The sequence below is a fragment of the Nuphar pumila genome, chromosome 17 (genome assembly GCF_984573655.1).
Source record: "Nuphar pumila chromosome 17, dmNupPumi1.hap1.1, whole genome shotgun sequence".
NCBI lineage: Eukaryota > Viridiplantae > Streptophyta > Magnoliopsida > Nymphaeales > Nymphaeaceae > Nuphar > Nuphar pumila.
This window is the reverse complement of record NC_143265.1, coordinates 80,929,885-80,951,614: the sequence shown is the minus strand read 5'-3', so window position 1 is coordinate 80,951,614 and position 21,730 is coordinate 80,929,885. Positions and strand designations below refer to the sequence as shown.

At 37.5% G+C, this 21,730-nt stretch overlaps 1 protein-coding gene across 1 annotated transcript; it reads right to left on the bottom strand.

The window, feature by feature from the left end:
• Positions 1-206: 206 nt before the first annotated feature.
• LOC149812449 (ceramide synthase LOH2-like) lies at positions 207-19,907 on the bottom strand. The gene is made up of 6 exons (XM_089993088.1): positions 19,612-19,907; positions 11,107-11,318; positions 4,731-4,886; positions 1,424-1,609; positions 1,140-1,318; positions 207-491 (listed from the first exon to the last, which is right to left on the bottom strand). Exons 1-6 carry the CDS (start codon positions 19,702-19,704, stop codon positions 472-474), a joined length of 846 nt encoding a protein of 281 aa, XP_089849214.1. The 5' UTR covers positions 19,705-19,907; the 3' UTR covers positions 207-471.
• Between the last annotated feature and the right edge of the window lie 1,823 nt (positions 19,908-21,730).

Sequence of the window (21,730 nt, the reverse complement as noted above, 5' to 3'; positions counted from 1 at the left end):
TCAAGGCTTACTATTCTAGAAAAAGTTAAATGTCCAAATAATTTACACATTTTCAGAGAATAAATACCTCTATTAAATTAGACGAATTAACAAAAGTACAAAATTATTAGAAGACTTCCAACATAGTAGAAATTACATGGCACATTAAAATGATTGCACATTAAATCAAACTATATCTGCCATATGCAAAGCTCACATTATTTAGACAAACTAATTTCCAAATGACCATTATGCAGAAGAAAGATATACAGAATGGTAACTAATATACATCAACCAAAACTGTTACAAAGGAGACACAAAAATCCGCTGCTGTGAGGAACAGATAAAAAATGAATGAGAACTCAAAATTCCTTACATCACCCTGACAGATTAATTGGACAATAATTAGAATACGGAGATGATGTGCACATCAGAGCATCTGGAATGCCTGTCACTTGGGTAGCTTATGACCCACCGGATACCAATTTACACCTAGTCTCCATCTTCTGAATCTGAATTTAGAATAAATCAAATGCTAATTCATGTTCATGACAAGCAGATTCCTACTGTGGTATTCACTTATATAGTTTAGTTAAGAAAATAATCTATCCTTCTATTCACATAAAACCCACACGTAACCAACTAGTTGAAAGAATAGTTAAATGGTACTAAGTAAAACAACCCAGAAGTAAACAAGTTGAAAGAATTAATTACATGGCACTCGGTAAAACCAGCACTCCCAATAGAGTGGTCCAAAACAGAGGAAGATGATTATCAAAATTGAGGACAAAAACTAAAATTGGTTACTTGCCTAGTGATATCTAAAATCAAGCTTAATCTGTCAACTTAAGTTTTTGGGGTTTCCTTTAAAAAAGTTTTTTAGAAAAGGTTTTTAATGTCAGTTTTGAGTTCTTCACAAAGCAAAGCAAATTTATACCAAACCAGCCCTTCTTCAACATGTAGGTCTTAGATGACTCAATTTTAAGAAGGCATGTTATAGGTCAAGATAGTTTTTCAATTATATCAGGGCCAAAGAGAAGAATAACATGCATGAAATTGCATTGCAAGTGATCAGTTGGTTTCAAAATTTTGGGATACATTCTATGTTCTAAGGTGTTTGCAAGTTTCTGTTTTTTTTATGAAATAAAAAGAATCATTACCTGATCTTATATCCTCTCCAACCTTTCCTCTGTTTTTTAGTTGCCTCATGACCATGGAGCATATGAGAATCCACCAATATATATGGAACACAAGCAGTGTTAAAAGCATTGTATTGAATACGTAGTAGAGCATACAGTTGTAACCATCAGAAAGCAGCAGGAATTCCATGTAGTCATAGCTGCAGAAACCGACCAAACAAAAATAGTAACAACAGCATTAGCAGGTACAATAACAGCAACTATGTTGATAATCTTGAAAAACAAAATGGACATGGTATACTTACCTAGAGCTCCAGATTACCCAAAAAGGAAAAATCATCAATCGTAAGATGAGCCATGAAATAGCAAAAAAACCAAAGAACACACTAGCTGCAAGCTCCTTTTCACAGTACTTGAAGAGTTTAGCAGTTTCCATAAAGATATCACTGGCGTCATGCAAAGCTAGTATAATTGATCCAATACGGAAAAATCTGCAATAGAAAGATTATATTATTCAGCATTCCAATACGTATAATTCCAGAATGGAAGATTACATAAACCAAGGGAAGTGAATAACCAGAATACCATCACCAATGATTACAATAACAATCTCTGAAATCCATGGATAATAATATAAAAGCATGTTGTGCATGCATGCATACAAACACATGCACACATACAAATGGTAGTTCCATACACTAATGCTGTCTCCAAGAATAATAAACTCTATTGAAAGTTAAAGAAACATACACACAGACAACTATTACTATTTTAGAAATGCAAGGCAAATTTTCGTTGTCTTAAAATACCCTTGGTGGGGACAATCAATATAGTTTGATCACCGTGGCATTTCAAAATTTGTTAGGAGTAGACTGATTTTAATAATGTGTCAACATCAATAAAGGTTGGGAATATCCGGCCTCCCCCGCCCTCAACACAGACACATGCATATCATGTATATAAATATGAATCTATGTATGTGTATGTAACTATGCATGTATGTATATGTATGTGTGTGTGTGTCACAAACAACTGTTGCTCGTGAAAATGCAGCAAGGAATATCTCAGGAGGCTTTCGGAAGTTTGTTCTTCTCCAAAGGATCTTGTGAAAATCTCAGCAGACATATAGAGAAAGAAGAAAAAAAGCATATTCTTTTAAGCTTCACAACAATATTAGGATAAATTCATAATATTAGTGTTATACAATCATCTACATGTGAATATTGTTGGATCATTCTACAAAATCTCAATAACAATATTGGAATTTTTGTGGCGAAGAGATGATGTATCTTAGTAACGTGATAGCATACAAATTACTGCTTTAGGCAACTAACTACTCTTTATGTCAGTAGGTATGATTTCAAGTAACAGTTACCACATCACTTACACAACTTTGGAAATGTCACACTTTTTAAGATAACTACCGATATATACACATGTCAAATCTCATTATTTTTCATGTCATGGGATTGAAGTTGAACACAAGAAACCAAGTGTTTTGGCACGATTCTAACAATCTGTCTTCTTCAATTAATCAATGTTGCTTATCTAGTTTGAGTATGGAAGACTGTGAGTGGCTAGAGTCATATGCCAGGGATCAAGGAGACTAATTGTCATTTAGCTTGTCTCATATATTATTATATAGCACCATTTCATTTCCTCTCAAAAAAAAATTTTGTTATATAGCACAATGATATTCCTAACTGAGGTGTCAGGCATGGTTAGTAAACCTATACGTGTCACTACATAACCACTATTTTTCATGCAACTGTCAAGCAGTACAAACAGATGCAAATCCACATATCCATTAGATTTTGTTTTATGGGCCTACTGGGTATTACAAGTAGGGACCACAAAATGGTCACAAAGCTTGCTTCGATGAATCTCGCTAGTCGCTAATGAAAATAGGTAAGGCTCAGACTCATAGGCCACATATTCCAAGTGGAAATAGATTTTTTATGGTAATAGACATTGATTTCCTCACACCTTCCAATTGCTGAATTCATGTAGAGCTGCCAAGAATGCAAATTTTGTTAATCATGCAGATCAGGTCCTTCTTTGCACAAATCAGGGATCATGATATGATGGTACTTATCTGCGTACCATTCCTGACATCATAAAGAGTGAATGCAAATCATGCTTTGATGGTACCTATCTGCAAAACATTCTGACATCATAAGGAGTCATTGTAAGCAGTAGCCAAAATTTTGAGTTTGTGTGGTTTGTGGGTAACAGGAGAAGCTGAACCATCAGTCCTATGGCTTTGACAAAAAAAGGAACCTAGAGAATAGAGTATATAGCAGTATGAAATTTATAAAGGAAAGAGACACAAAATCAGAAAGCCAGGCAAAGAGCTTCGAAAACTTCTGTGGCTTCAGGGCAAAGACAAGATAATTCATCTAACAGCAGTGAATGTGGATTCTGTAATAGTGTTATATGTGCTTCCAAAGTTCCCCATCTAAGATGCAGAGCTCTCAAATAAATATGCCTAAGCACATGATCTGGCACCATGAGATGTTGGTCATGCGTGAACTAGATATCCACACACACAAACAGAAGAAAACACATAAGTCTGCAGCTGCACATAAACCACTTTCTTTTGGGTGCACATATTTCTCTTTCTTTTGGTAAATGTTTGTATAGATGCGCTATTGAATGTAAGGATGGGTTGGTTAGTCAAGTGTACATGACTACATGTGCATGACCTTGCATGCAAAGAATCCTTCACTGGGTTACTAGGATCCTTATGCGCATTACACCAGTGACAGGAGCAATGAAATGGATTATCAAGAAGCAATAATTTTTCTATTTGCCTTTTAGAGGGTCACATTGTTTTCCCAGTTACCATTTTTAGTCTCAATTGACTAGATCCTTCCTAAGCTCTATTTGTTTAACTCATAAATTTCTATATTAGTTTTGCAGTGTTTACTTAATATAATCCTGTGTAGATGCAGCATTACAGCAAGGACAGAAATTGTCATGACAAAGCAGTGGATGTAGCAGTATTTAGCTATGGCAAGAACAGGAATTTTCATGACATAAATATTATCAAGAACCCACAGAAAGGCAAACATTTGACCCACTTAATAAGATAAAGCTGTGGACTAGAAAGAATGACATATCAAACAGGACCCACCTAGAGAAGAACATTTAAGATAAACAGTACACAAGAAAACAAGAAAAAACATACGAAACTAAATGCATCAGAGGGTCACATGGCTTCATACACAGACAGACATGTCCATGTGCATAGAGAATGACCTTCAAACTTCTTACATTTGCTAGAAGTCCTATCAGCATGGAAAATTAGTGCATCTTCATGAACAATTTAAAATAATGAATAACAGTGCCATGTACCAACTGGCATTGCAACATCAACTCCAATAATCTTTTTATCCTAGCTGATTTTTAGGGACAAACACAGAATGTTGACTGTTCATTATGTAGCTTGGTAAGACAATGTATGACCAATGGGAGGCCCTAAAATTGCAACATATATGCATATCAGGACATCATACCCCACATTCGCTGGAAAACAAGGGTGCAATGTGTGCTAATGGATTTGGCATTGCTAAAATCATCTAATAAGAAAATTGCTCAAGTATATCATACCTTGCAATGTAAGAGTACCCAATTAATACAACAGTGACTACATGATGCGACATCATTATATTAAAATCTTTTCTTCGAGTTTCCCATGTGAGGAGAGCAGCAATGCTGTAGATGTAGAATCCACATTGGCACATGTAAAGAAGACTCAAAGAAACCCTAGCAATAGAAAAGATTAATGGTCAAGAAAAGAATGTTTAGATAAATCAGCATAATGCGTTAAATGAATATACAAATTGAGAATTGAGAAATAGCAACTGAAAGATCAGATTGGGAGAAGGCAGAAGGAAGCATGTCACAATGTCTTCAATTCAACAATAAAAACTTCAGCCTCTATGTTGAGCAAGACTGGAAATACTGGTAAACACAATATAGTTTCATACAGCTAAAGGGGTTCAATTGGGACAACAAACCAAGAATGTACCGGAAATTGTTTCACACATTTTTAATCAAAAGTCAAAACAAGGCAGTTTAATATTTAGGATGATTCCTCTTCTTCACTTCACTGAAATCAAGCAACCTGGATTATTAATATGACAATCAAAATAAAGGGATGTACTAATGATTTTAGTGGGCATCAACAAGTTAACCAGCTCCTTTTGCCTACTATGTTGCTTTGCATTTTTTAGTATAAAAAGGAAGGGTTACTAAATTTCAGAAAAACATAAATCACTTTCTAGAAAAGATTCATTATAAAAGTAAAAGGTAGCCAGCGTTTATTGTAATTTTAGTGCAATACCCTTCGCATAGTATTGCTAAGTAGTATAAGTGATCACCACAGTATTGTCATAATTCTTGGAAGCAAAGGAGATGGTGAAATTGTTAACATCCACAAAAAGCTACGAACATCAACTATATGTGAAACTGGTCCATGTTAATTTTCCTTTTGTTCCTTTATTGTATTGAGAAAGAGAAGAGAAAGAGAGAGAGGGAGAGAAAGGGAGAGATCGACTGCGGCTGTCACGATTTCTGTAAAAAGAAATCGTGACCTAAACATGTATTTAAGTTTATATTACACTATGGGTCGGGTCTGGTATATCCAGACCCGATAACTAAATACATGACCTTTACATACATGGGCGGTGACATGGATCGGGTCGGATCCTGCACCTTTTTCACCCCCCCTCAAGTTGATCATGGTTTTGGACCATGAACAACTTGTTTTTAAGCATCCAAAAGCGATCCTTGGTTAACCCTTTGGTAAATATGTCTGCAACCTGTCTTTCAGTACTGACAAACTCAGGTTCAATCTCTTTTTCTTCAACCTTCTGCCTCACAAAGTGTTGGTCGATCTCAATGTGTTTGGCACAACTGTGATGTACTGGATTGAATGACATATTGATAGCACTTTGATTGTCACAGAGCAAGGTAGTGTGGGAGATCTTTTCTCCTACTTCAGTTAGAAGATGCCTGATCCATGTGACTTCGGCGGTGGCAGCCGCCATGGATCTATATTCAGTCTCAGTGCTTGATCTAGCGATAGCTTTTTGTTTTCTACTGCTCCAAGAGACTAAATTTCTTCCAATGAAGGCACAATATCCTGATGTAGATCTTCTTTCGTCGGGATCTCCTGCCCAGTCTGCATCACAATATACAGTAATTTCATGCTCGTTTTGGCCATGGGACTGTGGTAAATATATCAATCCATCCCCAATAGTCCCTTTCAGATATCTAAGGATCCTCTTGACCGCTTCCATATGTCCAGTACGTGGCGCGTGCATAAATTGAGACACTTGATTGACTGAATAAACAATATCAGGTCTAGTGAATGTGAGGTATTGTAACATTCCTATTATGCTGCGATACCTGGTGGGGTCATCACACAGATCTCCATCATGAGCGCTAAGTTTTTGATGAAGTACACTCGGAGTTCCTAGAGGTTTGCAGTCTTTCATGCCTGCCTTGCTGAGAACATCTACGGTGTACTTGTGTTGAGTGAGTGTCAATCCATGAGCCTGGTTGTCAACTTCTACACCAAGAAAATAGCGTAGAACTCCAAGATCTTTCATTTTGAACCTTTGACCTAATAAGTCTTTTATTTCTTGGATGTGGTCCGCAGAGTTTCCTGTGATGATAATATCATCGACATAAATTAATAATAGAGTGGTCGCAGACTGGCTTTTAAAGATAAATAATGAGTGGTCCAGCATGGAACGTGAAAATCCATGTTTCTGAATCTCAGATGAGAAGCTATCAAACCAAGAGCGAGATGCTTGCTTCAGGCCATAGATGGCTCTTTTTAATCTGCATACATGGGTTTTACAATTTTGTTCTTGATATCCAGGGGGGTTGTTCCATGTATACCTCCTCCTTCAAATCCCCATGTAAGAATGCATTTTTTACATCAAGCTGACTCAACTTCCATCCATGTTCAACAGCCAGGGAAATGATAATTCGAATTGTTCCCATTCTTACAACCGGACTAAAAGTCTCATCATAGTCTTGCCCTGCTTCTTGAGTGAATCCTTTAGCTACAAGCCTTGCTTTATATCGTTCAATGGTTCCATCTGGCTTGTACTTGATTTTGTAGACCCATTTGCATCCGACAACATTTTTGTCAGGTGGTCTGGGAACAACTTCCCATGTTCCACATTCATGCAAGGCTTGCATTTCATCATTCATGGCTTCTACCCATTTCATAGAAGCTGCTGCCTGATAATACATGATGGGCTCTTCATCCTTATTGATGGCAGTTAAAAACAATTGAAAATCCAAGGAGAAGTTGTTATAACTAACCTACCTGTCAATAGGATGCCGTATGCGGTTTGATTTTCTGACTGCGAGGGTATGAGAAGGAGTAGGATTGGCGACTGAGACATCATCTAAATGGCTTGATGTTGTCGGTCTCTGTCTGGAATAGACAATGCCTTTGTATCTGCCCGGTACTTCCTCTGCATTCTGTGACCCCGACGTCCCAGTGTTCTCAAATACCTCTTCTTCTTGTTGCACGCAATTTGAGGAACATGTTTCATTTGAGCCAGCAAAAAAGTTTTGAGCTTAGCCAAGGATAGTAAATTTCAGTTGACATATTCGTTGTGTCAGCTCCGTGATCAAAATTTTGTTCATCAAAGACAATATTTCTTGAGGTTCTGATACGTTTGTTGGTGGGATCATAACACCTATATCCTTTGTAGTCATCTGCATATCCCACGAATCTGCACCTTTGGGCTTTGTCTTGAAACTTGTTTCTCAGGGACTGATCGATATGCACATAGCAAACACATCCAAAAACACGCAGATCATAATAACTAGGATAAGTTCCAAAAAGACAATGATAAGGAGACTTATTTTCCAGAATAACCATAGGCAGTCTCTTTATCGGCAGAATGGAAGGCTTTTGTCCATAAGTTAATGGGAAGATTGCTGTCATGAAGCATACTCATGGCACTTTCAACGATATGCCTGTGTTTTCGTTCAGCAATTCCATTTTGTTGAGGGGTATGAGGACAGAACACCCTTCTTCCTATTCCGTTACTTTGAAGAAAAGAGATAAAATCACGGGACGAGAATTCCCCACCTCCATCACATTGGAAAAATTGAATGGACTCAGAAATTTGATTTTTGACAAGGGAAAGAAAGTTTTGAAACAAAGAGAAGACTTCCGACTTATTTTTTATGAAATATATCCAAGTGTACCGAGTATAGCTATCAACAAAGATTAGATAGTATTTGCTCCCAGATCCAGAGGCAACTGGGGCGGGTCCCCATACATCAGAACAGATTATCTCAAAAGGTTTTGAAGCTCTCTTATTAATGAAATGAAAAGGCAATACATGACTCTTGCAGGAAAGACAACTGGAACATTTGTGATTGTTCTCATCCATATTTAGACTTTCTTTTGGAATGAGATTATTGGATACAAGTTTCTCAATGAAATGACCCCCACAATGTCCTAATCGACTATGCCATAAGAATGGCTTATTACATTCAGAAATACTAAAAACATTAGCAGAAGAGGATGAACACGACTCTAATGAAGGCTCTGAATTCAGGTGGACAGCATGACAAGGAGCTTCTTCAAAGACATACATATTGCCTCGTCTCTTTCCTTCAGTGAATGTTTCCCTCGTGCGAAGGTCCTTGACCTGCACAGAGAAGGGAGTGAATTCAACTGAAGCATTATTATCATCAATAAGTTTGGAAACAGAGACAATATTTTTCTTAATGTCAGGAGCATGAAAAACGTCAGAAAGAGTAAGAGTGGAATGTGACATGGGAATGACAGTTTTTCCAACATGAGAAACAAGATGGTGGGATCCATCTCCAATGACAATCTTACTTTTTCCAAAATAAGGAATGGGATTAGAAATCTTACCTGCATCACCCGTTACATGAGTCGCTGCCCCTGAGTCGACAAACCAGGTGCCTTCATCGCTCTGCTTCAATTTCAACTCTGACAAGGCAGATATCAGCAGATCTTTAATCTCTCCACTGCTTGAGAACTTCCTTTTGTTTTCTGTTTGTGGACCCTTTCCTTTATTCTCTGGATTATGCCAATAATTCGCCTTGATATGCCCATTTTTGTTACAAAGGAAGCAGGTAGGAATGGATCTTGACCCCTGCGCATGAGCTAACATATTTGGAGTGGGAAGCAAACCACGTCCTCCGTGTCCACTTCGCCCTTGTCCTCCTCGTCCGCGTCCTCTACCATAAGACACCCCTGTGGCAAAAACTTCCTGAGAATTTGTGTGAACGTGAGATTCCTCAGAGAACCCTTTCAGAGTCATCTCATACTGAATTAATTTTGCTCTCAACTCATCAAAGGTAGGAAGGGCAGGGAGACATAATAGGGAAGTGACGATCATGTTGTAGTCGGATCCCAATCTACTCAGAGTCTGTTGTACCATATCGTTGTCACTCACCGCGCATCCGATAACTGCAAGTTGGTCTGTGATAGTCTTCATCTTGTTCAGATATTCCATGATGGTCATGGAATCTTTTCTCAACATCTGGAATTCCCTCTTGAGAAAAACCATTCTCGCCTGCGAAACTTGTGAATATGTTTGAACCAATTTTTCCCAAAGTTGCAGAGCAGTACAATTGTCGGGAATGGCAACAAGGACCTCTTGGGACAAGGTGGAAGTGATGTATGCAACCACTGATTGATCTTTCCTTTCCCAGTTGAGGTACTCAACATTCTTGACATACACAATTGAACTTACTCCTCTGTCGTCTTTTTCTTCTCTCGTAACAAATTCGAGTGGGACGGGAGTGGTTCCATCAAGGTGACCTAAGAGACCTTGACTCCTTATAAAAGGAATGATTTGTCTCTTCCAAATCAAGAAGTTTGAGGTATTTAACTTTTCAGAAACGAGTTGAGTGAGAAAACTTGAGGAAAGGTTGGATGAAGAGGAATGAAGATCCATGAAAAGAAGTTTTAACAAGAAAGGGAACCCCTTTTTTTTTTTTGAGTATTCACAGAGTGCTCAGTCTGCAGTCAGAGAGGTTTGCTGATGGTCCTTTTTTTTTTTTTTTTGCACTGAGTGACTCAAAGATCGACGACCAGAAGCTTGATTTGCTACACCTTCGGAATCCACTTCAGCCCTCAGCTGGATCTTGGCTCTGATACCATGTTAATTTTCCTTTTGTTCCTGTATTGTATTGAGAAAGAGAAGAGAAAGAGAGAGAGGGAGAGAAAGGGAGAGATCGACTGCGGCTGTCACGATTTCTGTAAAAAGAAATCGTGACCTAAACATGTATTTAAGTTTATATTACACTATGGGTCGGGTCTGGTATATCCAGACCCGATAACTAAATACATGACCTTTACATACATGGGCGGTGACATGGATCGGGTCGGATCCTGCACCTTTTTCAGTCCAATTGGAAGAAACTTGTATTCTAGATCTATAATATCCAAAAAGTTATGCTCTAGAAGAGAAGTGCCCATTTTAGGGAAGCTTTTAAAAATAAGCATCGCTATGGAAATGCTCTAGAAGAAAAGTGCCTACTTTGGGAAAGTGTTCAAAATAAACATTACTATGGAATATTTTAAAAATACAAGCATGGAATCTCATGTATGAAGTGTGGAAAGGGAAACATGGACACCATGTCCCACTTTGTACCTTGCGCAATTTGGACAACAGCTATCATGCCTAGTGACAAAACATCTAAGCAGCTTGAGCAATAAACCAAAATTTTGCTTTAGCTGTTGGGTCATGCATAGGCATTTACATTATAATGTGATTATTTTCAAGTAGTTAAGTTGCATCATCCATTGATCCAAACCAATCATGCTCAGCATGAAATAAATCTTCATGCAATAACAACAAACTTAAAATTAGCAATGGCAAAACAGTCAAAACTTTAAAAAAATGTTATCCATATATGCATGCCATCTAAATCACATCTCAAGGTGCCAAAGAAAGACAAAACTTACTTGAGGTCATGATTTGGCCATCCTCTAAAAAATTCTTTCTTGTCCCAAAACCAGGGTTCCTGATAGGTTATAGAAAGAACACAAGCTTGAACAGTGGTATAGTATGTAAGTTTCCACATAGACTCACAGAATTTTGCTATCTTGGCCTGTTTAGCTTCATTTAGCTTTAATGATAAAGCAGTTCCACCATCCAATAACCAAATTGCAAGCTTCTGAACAAAAAAACATAGCACTTCCAATCATAAAAGGAAATTTCAGGGATAATAGAAATAATCAACAATCAGTTAGAGTTTTCAATTGCCCAGTATCTAATTTATCCTGCATGGATTAAATAAAAGAATTTGCAAAAAGCAATACTCTGATTGAATTTATACAGTTCTGCGCCATTTGTTTCATTGGCCTAATGATGCTACCACTAAGGAAAAAAAACTATTACCCAAAGGAACAGATATACCAACTCTATAACGTCTAACAAGCATAATTAACCTTTATTTCCAAAATTCCATTGCCAAAAAGGGGAGAAAATGATAAAATCAAATGTAAAATCGGTTAGCTAGTTAGATTAATAAATAAGAAAAAGGAAAAGGTTGAATACTCATAGATCTATGTACATGCCTAGTACCACAATGTGCTTCTTGAACAAAATACTTAAAAAGCAATCAGCCTTATGTGTTTTGAGAAAAAATCTACAAACAAATCAATTTTCAACAATTATTAGTTGTATGGCCATTCTGAATAGTGCATTTTGTCTATCTGTAAGGCATATATGTGGGTTGGATTATGAAGCTGATGTAAAAGCAAGAATATTTCACTGACCATGAAATACTTGAATTACAAAAACCCAGCACAGTCACAAAGATTTTCATTTTGAAACAAGTCCCCAGATACTCATTAACCTCATCAAAATGATCATTGTGTAAAGGGGAATCAGTCCAAAATTTTCGCTTCATGACACATATACAAAGCACAACTCTAAGGCCATATGCAGGTAATCACTTGTTTACTCATAAAGTTTACATGGCTAACAAAACAAAAACACAGATCACATCATACACATAAAATATAATCACAAGATGACATGGCACACCCACATGAATGATGACAAAATTATACAACCATATAAAAGTACAGTTGACGAGTGCGTAAATCAAAATATACATGTAGTTGGTTTTTTCAAATGCTTTGCAAGTATTGCCTTCTTCCTGACCAAAATTTTCTTTTGCATCGATAAAGCCCAAGTAGCTACTACAAAATTCACCATAATAACAGCAACCCACCAACAAAGATGAGAGTCCCTAGATGCGGTGGGCACAGATAACCAAAAAAAATGGGGCAAAATTTCCAAAACTCAAGCTAATAATAAGAAGAGGCATGATTTCACAAACACCAAAACTGCAAAATGTTGCAAAGAGGAATTCCCGAGCACATGAATGAAGAAGAATGCATTCCTCTGCAAATTAGTGATGTGTCAATGTGTGGGTCCTCCTTGCTATAATATCAGCCACATTCTCTATAACAAAGAGGAATCAAGATGACCAATCAACCTTCAGTTCCAAAACAATTCTACACCAATGAAAACACCGACTTGATGCTTCAGTACCATCTACCATGTGTTCTTGTTTAAGTAGTAAAAAACACTAGTTGGCACCTAGGCACCAGCTCCTTAAAAGGCCTAGTCGGTGCCTAGGCAGGACTAGTCGGGACCACAAAAGAAGTCAAAAAATTAAACAATTACAATAAATTCTTAAATACGATATACATAGTTTATGAAACTCAACAACTAAAACCTAAAAAAGACAATGAATGAATCTAAACAATTAAAACAGAATTACATTTTTAACATTCAATTTCAAGATGCACAAAACATAGTTGCTAGAAACAGGTACCGGCACTAGGACGTGTACGTGGTACTGGTACATGAAGGCTTAAAAAGTTTTGGATATGTTTTTATTCAAAACGCATATTGATACAATTCCGAAAATATTGATTCGAGTTTCTAATATATATTGATACGATTTCTAAAACAATTGGTACAAGTTTCTAAAAAGTTAATACGAAGTATATATTTTTATAAAGATTCCTATAAATTAAAATAGTAAAAAATAATATGTAAATCAATCATTATTGTATAATATTTTTTTCACAAATTATAAAATTTACAACTCTTAACAAAAAAATGTTTTTATAAAATAAAATTGATGTTTGTATATAGAATTGCTAATAGAAACAAACTTGATATTCATTTATAATGTAATAAAAATGTGTTTCTGTGCGTGATGGTACATGTTCTCAAGTAATTGTGATGAGTTTCTTAAATATTTGATACTTTTGCTTATGGTTTCAGAAACGAGTTTCATAACAGTATTTGGTACTGGTACGCCTGATATGCGATACACTAGGGTGTATCGAGTACCAATGCTAAAAGAGCAGGGATCTGTTCCACACAATCACAATAGCACACAAACTAGAAGGAAAGGAGGCACAATTTTAATGTGGTTCAGTGAAAGCACCTACGTCCATGAAAACTCTCTCACACACAATAATCAATCACCTGTGTGTGGGATGTTGCACAATTTATAACAAGAATTACATCAGTGGGGGCCGTCCCCTTCTCCCTAACAGATAAGCACTATTAAGAGTCCTATTACAATTCATTTTGTAATCAAGGAGATTAGACTGATCTTTATGGGATGTCCCTTCAGGAAAGATCTCCTGAGTGTGGAACCTTCTGGAGTGAGCTTGATTAGTTGACATGTGTCCTCCATTAACCAGAGTCTTGAACAAGTCAGGACTGACTCTTCTCATTACCAGAGGCATAACTGAGTGAAACTCTGGAGGCATTATCTTGAGAGGATTCTTCCTTAATTAATAAGGCACATCGAACATATTCTAAAGTGGTTCAAGATTTTAGATTTGATCCAGAACATTGACCTGACGTGGATACTTTAACATGCCCCCTGAAACCCAAAGGGCTGGGACAAACATTGAGTTTGAAACGCAACTCACAAAACAATCTAAAGGAAGAGGTTTGGTCAAGTTGTCGACAACCTAATCTTGAGAGGGAATACTTTAAATGTAAAGCTGCCCTTTGTGGATGCGATCTTTAACAAAGTAAACATCAATTTCAACATGTTTGCTACGTTGATGAAACACTAGATGTGCGGCCATATAAGTTGCACTCACATTATCACACCACAAAATCAGTGTAGAAGATATAGGAACTTTGAGTTCTTAATCCAGATGAGCTCAACTGCAGCATTAGAAACTGCATGTTACTCAGCTTCTGTGCTAGACCTGGCAACTGTGGGCTGCTTCTTGGAACTCTAGGACAATAAATTTGATCCAAGATATATTGAATAACCACTTGTGGATTTTTGTCATCTGAACCAGAGTTACCGAAAGCGCCTAGGTAAAAGGGGAAGCGCGCTTCCCCGAAGCACGCTTCGGAAGCGCAAAACGTTGCGCTTCCAAAGCGTGAGGGAAAGCGTCCCCCTTTTTTGGGAAGCACGCTTCCAATTTATGAAAAGCGCGCTTCCCCCATTTTTTTTTCATTTTTTTCGCTTCCGGTTCGCTTCCTAAGTCACTTCCAGTTCGGAATTTTCTTCTAAGTGGTCCCACGCTTCCCCGCTTCCTAAATTTTTGAAAGTGCCTCACTTCCCGCTCCCGCTCCCGCTTCCTCGACTGGTAACTCTGATCTGGACAACCAGGCCAATCTGCATCAAAAAAGTCATAGAGAGACATATTCTGACTAAATAAGAAGACCAAACTCAATAGCATGCTTGATGTACTCGAGGATACGTTTCACGGCTGACTAGTGATCTATGGTGGCCTAGCCATAAATTGACAGACCTTGTTAACAACATAGGATATATTTAGCCTGAAAAGAGTCAAGTATTGAAGAGCACCAATAATAATTTGATATAATGTGGGATCATGAAAAGCTATTCCATAATTGTTTGATAAAGTAATGGCAGGTGATAAAGGAGTCTGAATAGGCTTTACACCACTCATTTCCGCATGACTTAGTAGATCCACAATGTATTTATGTTGAGATAGTAACAGTCCTTGAAGAGTAGGGATAGCTTCAATTCCCAAAAAGAAATGCAAGTCACCTAAATCTTTGATAGCAAACGATTGACCCAATTTGAACATCAGGGAGTGAATAAAAGATTCTGAATTATCAATCACCAAAATATCATCTACATAGACTAAAAGATAAGCAGTTAAAGACCTTTCCCTTTATGTAGAGTAAACAAGACGTGTCAATATGGGAGTTTTTAACAAATCCCATGGCTAAAAGAGCATTACTTAGTCATTGGTAGTTGGTACCAAGCTCTGGGCGCCTCTTTCAGGAGGTTGTTCCATGAACACAGTTTCATAAAGATCCTTATGTAAAAAGGCATTTTGAACGTCCAATTGTTTGATTGGCCATTTGTGACTAATAGCAACATTGAGAATAATACAGATAGTGGTAGGTTTTACCACAAGACTAAAAGTCTCAAAGTAATCAGTACTTCCTGATCATAACCTTTAGCAACAAGACGTGCTTTATATCGTTCCAAGGAAGCATCTATCTTTCGTTTTACCTTGTACCCCCACTTACATCCTATAATATTCTGAGAAGAATGGGGTGGAATAAGAGTCCAGGTTGCATTTTGCATCAAGGCATCATATTCTTTTGACATAGCATCTCTCCAATGTAGTTGTTGACTGGATTGCTGAAAGGTTCTAGGCTCATCATCCTGAAAATATTGGGTTAACAAAGCAATAGGTAGTGAATAAGTTATGGATAGTTAAACTTTAGGAACACGTGTCCCATCTTGGGACCATGTGACCATGGTGTGTGTTTTTAAAAGAGCGGTAGGAATAGGTGGCTCAGGTGAGGAGAAAGACTGATCTGAATCCATCTCAACCGTTTGAGTAGGACGAGGAGACTCAATAGGTGTATGGTTAGGGGACGTCTGTGATGGAGAGGGTACGACACCTAGCATTAGCCAGTCCTCTAAGGCAGGTAAAAAAATTGGAATAAGAGAAAAACTAGGTTGGGATGTCTGTGATGGATTTGCTTTCTTAGGACTACGAAAAGGAAATTGAGTTTCATAAAAAACAATATTCCCTAGAATAATAATTTTTCCTATGGAAATATTTAGACACAGGTATCCTTGAAAACTATTGTTGTAAAAAAAAAACATGTTTCTCATACTTGTGTTCCAATTTATGTGAACGATATGGTCTTAAGTATGGATAGGAAGCTCAACCAAACACTTTGAGAAATTTATAATTAGGATGCCTTTTAAGTAAAACTTCATATTGAGACTTGTTCTGAATAACAAGAGATGCAAGATGATTAACCAAGTACACAACAGTGATAAAAGTATATGTCCAATATTTTGTAGGAACACCAGCTTGACTTATGAGACTGAGTCCAGTGTCGACTATGTGACGGTGGTTTCTTTCAGCTACACCATTTTGTGTGTGCGGACATGAAACTCTATGTGAAATCCCACAGTCAAGAAGAAATGGTTCCAAAACTTTATACTCTCCTCCACCATCTGTTTCTAAAGACTTTATTTTCTTCTCAAAGAGGTTTTCAACTTTTGCTTTACAAACCTGAAAAACATTTACAACATCAGATTTACGAGCAATCATATATATCCATGTAAATTTAGAGAAGGCATTAACAAAATAAACATAATACTAATAACGATATAAACTAATAACAGGAGCAGGGCCCCACATATTTCACACATCTGAATAAATAAATTCAAGGAGTTCAGAAATTTTATGTAATGATGTAGTAAAGGGAAGTGCATGGATTTTCCCTTGCTGACAAGCATTGCACACAAGATGCATGTTCTCTTGGTAACATGGAAGATCAAACCGATGCACAGACATTCTGTACAACCCATACTGCTAGATGACCCAATCTCTGGTGCCACTGATCCAAGGAAGTGTTTTCACCTATCAACACAGTCACATGCACTTTATTCACTACTTTATTTCGAGAAAACTTTATTTGATAAAGTCCCTCACTGCTCTTCCCTCGAATGATCTCATTCCCTGATGCTGGATCATTTACACAACAATATTCAGGGTGAAATTCAAATATGATATTATTATCATGGGCAAACTTGTTAACTAAAAGCAAATTTCTAGTCATGTCAGGAACATGTAAAACATCTTTAAGCTGAAATTTAGAATGATCAACAATTAAATTTAAGGAGTCAATATAATGAATTTTTAAACCTGATCCATCACCTATTTTCACTGTATCTCTTCCTCTATAAAGAGAATGCAAAGATAGAGAGTTCAGATCATGTGTGACATGGTGTGATGCACCGGAATCAGGATACCAATTCTCTTCGTAAATACTGTGAGTAGTGGCTTGATAAACTTGTGCTTGAAAATCCCTGGGATTGATTGAGTTCCAAGATCCGTTCCTGGTAATCTTAAAGCATCTTTTTATTGTGTGGTCGGACTTGTCACAAAACTGGCACACAATAGTGTCACGGTTATGGTTGTCCATCTATCCTTGGTTTCTTCCTCTGCCTCTTTGATATCCAGAGCCTCTGTTATTGGATTGAGATTGCCTAAACTGATTACCAGATGGCTGAAATTGAGAAACATTAGCAAAGGAGCTGGAGACAAAATTATCAGAGTCTGGATCCACAGATTACTTCAACAAGAAGAAGACTGTGAAGCTCATCAATAGTGACCGACTCTTTCCTTGTTGAGATAGAAGTTTTGAAGGCAGCATATTCCTATAGAACTAAATCTTCTTCTCCTATAGGCCGACAAGCTAACTCCAGTTGATAAGAGGGAAATTTTGCTCTTTGAAAATACTCATCAATGCTTTTAGAGCCTTTCTTCAAATTGTGCAATTGTTCTTTTAACTGTAGTATTTTGGAACGAGTATGGGCAACATATGAATTTTTAAGGGCATTCCACACCTCATAAGAGGACTTAAGACCCATGACTTGTGTATGAACAATCTCTGAAAGACTTGATATAATCCAACTTAACAGAAGTTGGTCATGTCTAAGCCAAACATGATAATCTGGATTAACTACCAGAGTTTTCCCATTAGAGGTAAAAACATGTTTATATGGGCATGACTTCGACCCATCTATAAATCCATAAAGATCATAGGACAACAGTAATGGAGTAAATCGAGACTCCCATCTGTTGCAAGCTTCGTGCTTAAAAAGTGTTGTAAACTTGCTGGATCAGGCAACACAAGAAAAGGGGAAGAACTTATCTGAACTGAAGGAGCTGATAAAGAACCTGCTATTGAAGCAGGAAAGGAAGAGGATCACTTGGACGATGCAAGCTCCGATACCATAAAAGAGCAGGGTAGCACACAGACTAGAAGGAAAGGAGGAACAATTTTAACGTGCTTCGGTGAAAGCACCTGCGTCCACGAAAACTCTCTCACACACAATAATCAATCACCTGTGTGGGATGTTCCACAATTTATAACAAGAATTACATCAGTGGGGGACGTCCCCCTCTCTCTAACAGATAAGGATTGTTAAAGAGTCCTATTACAATTCATTTTGTAATCAAGGAGATTAGACTGATCTTCTATGGGATGTCCCTTCAGGAAAGATCTCCTGAGCGTGGAACCTTCTAGAGTGAGCTTCATTAGTTGACAATTGTACTCCATTAACCAGAATCTTGAACAGCAGGTCAGGACTAGGATTCTTCTCAGAGGCATAACTGAGTGAAACTCTGGAGGGATTATCCTGAGAGGATTCTTCCTTGATTAATAACGCAGCTGGAACAGATTCGGAAGTGGGTCGAGATTTTGGATCTGATCCAGAACATGGACCTGACGTGGATACTCTAACAAATGCAACTATCCACAAAAGAATAAAATGATTCAAAATACACATGTAAAAAACATAAAAACAAGAAAAAATATTGAAAAGCTTAAATATTTCAAAATACTCAAACAAAACATAATTATAACGTTTTAATAGTATAAAAACAAATGTAAAATACCAACTTGGTGCCCCTGCCCCGACCTAGTCACTCGCATAGGCACCTAGGCGCTCCCAAGCAAGAGGTGGCCTGGGCGGGGAGCCTAGGCGGGATTTTAACGACACAGGTTCCCGTCACCAATCCCTTCAAAAAAACCCAAGTATTTTAATCTGAACACGATAGGCCTTCTTTGTGGAAATGACTAAACAAAAATCAACAATACCAAGATCCACATTCGATCGCTCTCCGCAAACAAGAAACTCTCCACTTCCCCAAGCATTCCCGTTTCAATTAAAAAACCGAGAATTCGATCCCTTCCCCAAAAGATAAAAAACAAACCCGGAAAAAAAACACGAAAAAAAAAATGATTCCTATCCCGACGAGCAAAATCCCGCGCCGGAAACCAAATGTTTTCGCACCCCAGATCTCTTCACAACCCAATAACACCACCACAACAAAGATAACAAACAATACAGCCACAACCAAAAGACCGAACGAGAACCTAAAGATCCGAAACTTCACCTGGAAGACGAAGACGTGAAGAACGAACCTCGCCACGATGAAGGCGAAGGCGAAGTAGATCGCAAATCTGAAATCCACCCACACCGAATCCATTGCGACGAGAAGAGAAAACGCATCACAGAGAGAGAGATAGTCGTCTAAGAGAGCGACAAGAACGGCTCTACATTCTTCAACTGAAGAATTCCGTCGCCCGTTCGAGCTCGGAGCCGCAACGAGGGAGGCAAGCGCAGGGGGAGGGGCGGTGGCGTTCTAGAAGCTTCGAGAAGGAATACGTCGTCACCTTTGCGGGCATCCTGGAAGTCAGTACAGATGGTGGTGGGGATTGGGGAAGGATAGCCCACGAGAGCTTTTAATGGTGATGGTGCGGAGAGCAGGGTTAGAGGGCTCTCGTGAAAAATTTGGGAAACAGGGTCCGTTGGGTTGGATGTAGGGGTACACACGAGCCGAGATGGAACTCCGCTCGAGCCAGGAATACCTATGCTCGAACTCGGCTCGAGCTCAGAGTCGAGCTTGGAGTCTTGGACAGTGCTTGAACAACACCGTCCAAGCTCGAATCTAGCTTGACCGTATTTCATGAGGCTGCTACAAAGCCTTCCCACTAGGTAGTTTATCCTTTTTTACCGCAAAAAACAGAGAAAAAGTATAAAAAGGCCTTCTTTCTGACAAAGGACAGAAAAAAGGTAGGAATATTAAGTGCAAAGTTAAATTTAGTTTTTTGATAAAAAGAAATAACTCTGCCCGTTAAGGCAAAAATGGTCTTCTGTATCACATGGCACACAGTACCAGACCGATCGAGCCTAATCTAGTTTTTTTGAGATTAGTGCCTTGATCAATTTCCGCTCATTAATCTAGCCTGAGATTGATCTGATGTTCAAACTCGGCTCATTTATCGCTCAAACCGAGCTCGGGTTAGTTGGGCTGGTTGTGCACCTCTGGTTGGATGGGATGGGAAAAAAGGAAAATGAAAATGAACTCATAAATTGGTCAAGGGATATATATATATATATATATATATATATATATATATATATATATATATATATATATATGAATCACTAAAATATGAGAACTAATGGGTAAATAAAATATAAGTACAAAAAATATGAGAACTAACGTGTGAACCATGATTTTCATGAATTTTTTGTTCCTCTTGTAACTAACCATACATATGCGATTTACATGCATGAATTTATAAGAACTCACTCTTGAATTGTCTGATTTTGATTCATAAACTATATTTTTTTAATGCATTAAAATCAATGGCCCATAATCTTCATAAATATTCAAGCATTCAGCAATCACATTTTCATTAAAAACACATATTCAATAGTTGATTCCTAGCAAATTCACCATGCCAAGCACAATCACATAGTTGGATTCACAAAAAAAAAAAAAATGGAAATGGCCATATTTCTAATTCTCATATTTCAATCATCATATTATAGTCTCACATATATATACATATGGAGAGCGAGAGAGTATAATGATAATATACCAGACTCCATCCATGTTTGATGAGTTTTTTTTTTTCAAAAATCTGACCTTACATATGTATTCAACATGATTGATTCGTTAGAAATCGACTCTTGGACAATGCATTTTGAATGAAAAAATGGTTTTTGAAACCTCAAAAGTTTTAAAAATTGCCAACCTTTGATTTGAAACCTTATAAAAAACTATCCTGATTCCTGTGAAAACAAGCACTTAAAACACAATTGTAAGATTAGAATTTAAAAAAAAAAAACAAATTTTGGAAAAAACCCATCTGGTACAGGACCAGCATGGATGACGTGTATATACAGAGAGAGAGAGAGCATGAAATTGGTAGTGGGCACTCGTTACCTACTCAAATAGAAGTCGCAGATGCTGGCCAGCATTAACCTTAAAAGGCAACTTTCAGCCTCTCTCTCTCTCTCTCTCTCTCTCTCTCTCTCTATATATATATATATATATATATATATATATATATATATATATATATATATATATATATATATATATATATATATATATATATATATATACTTTTTCCCTTTACTCTCCACAACAATGACCAGCACCACTGAAGATGAGCAGAAAATCAAGCACCACCTCAGACGAGCAGAAAATTGAGACAAGC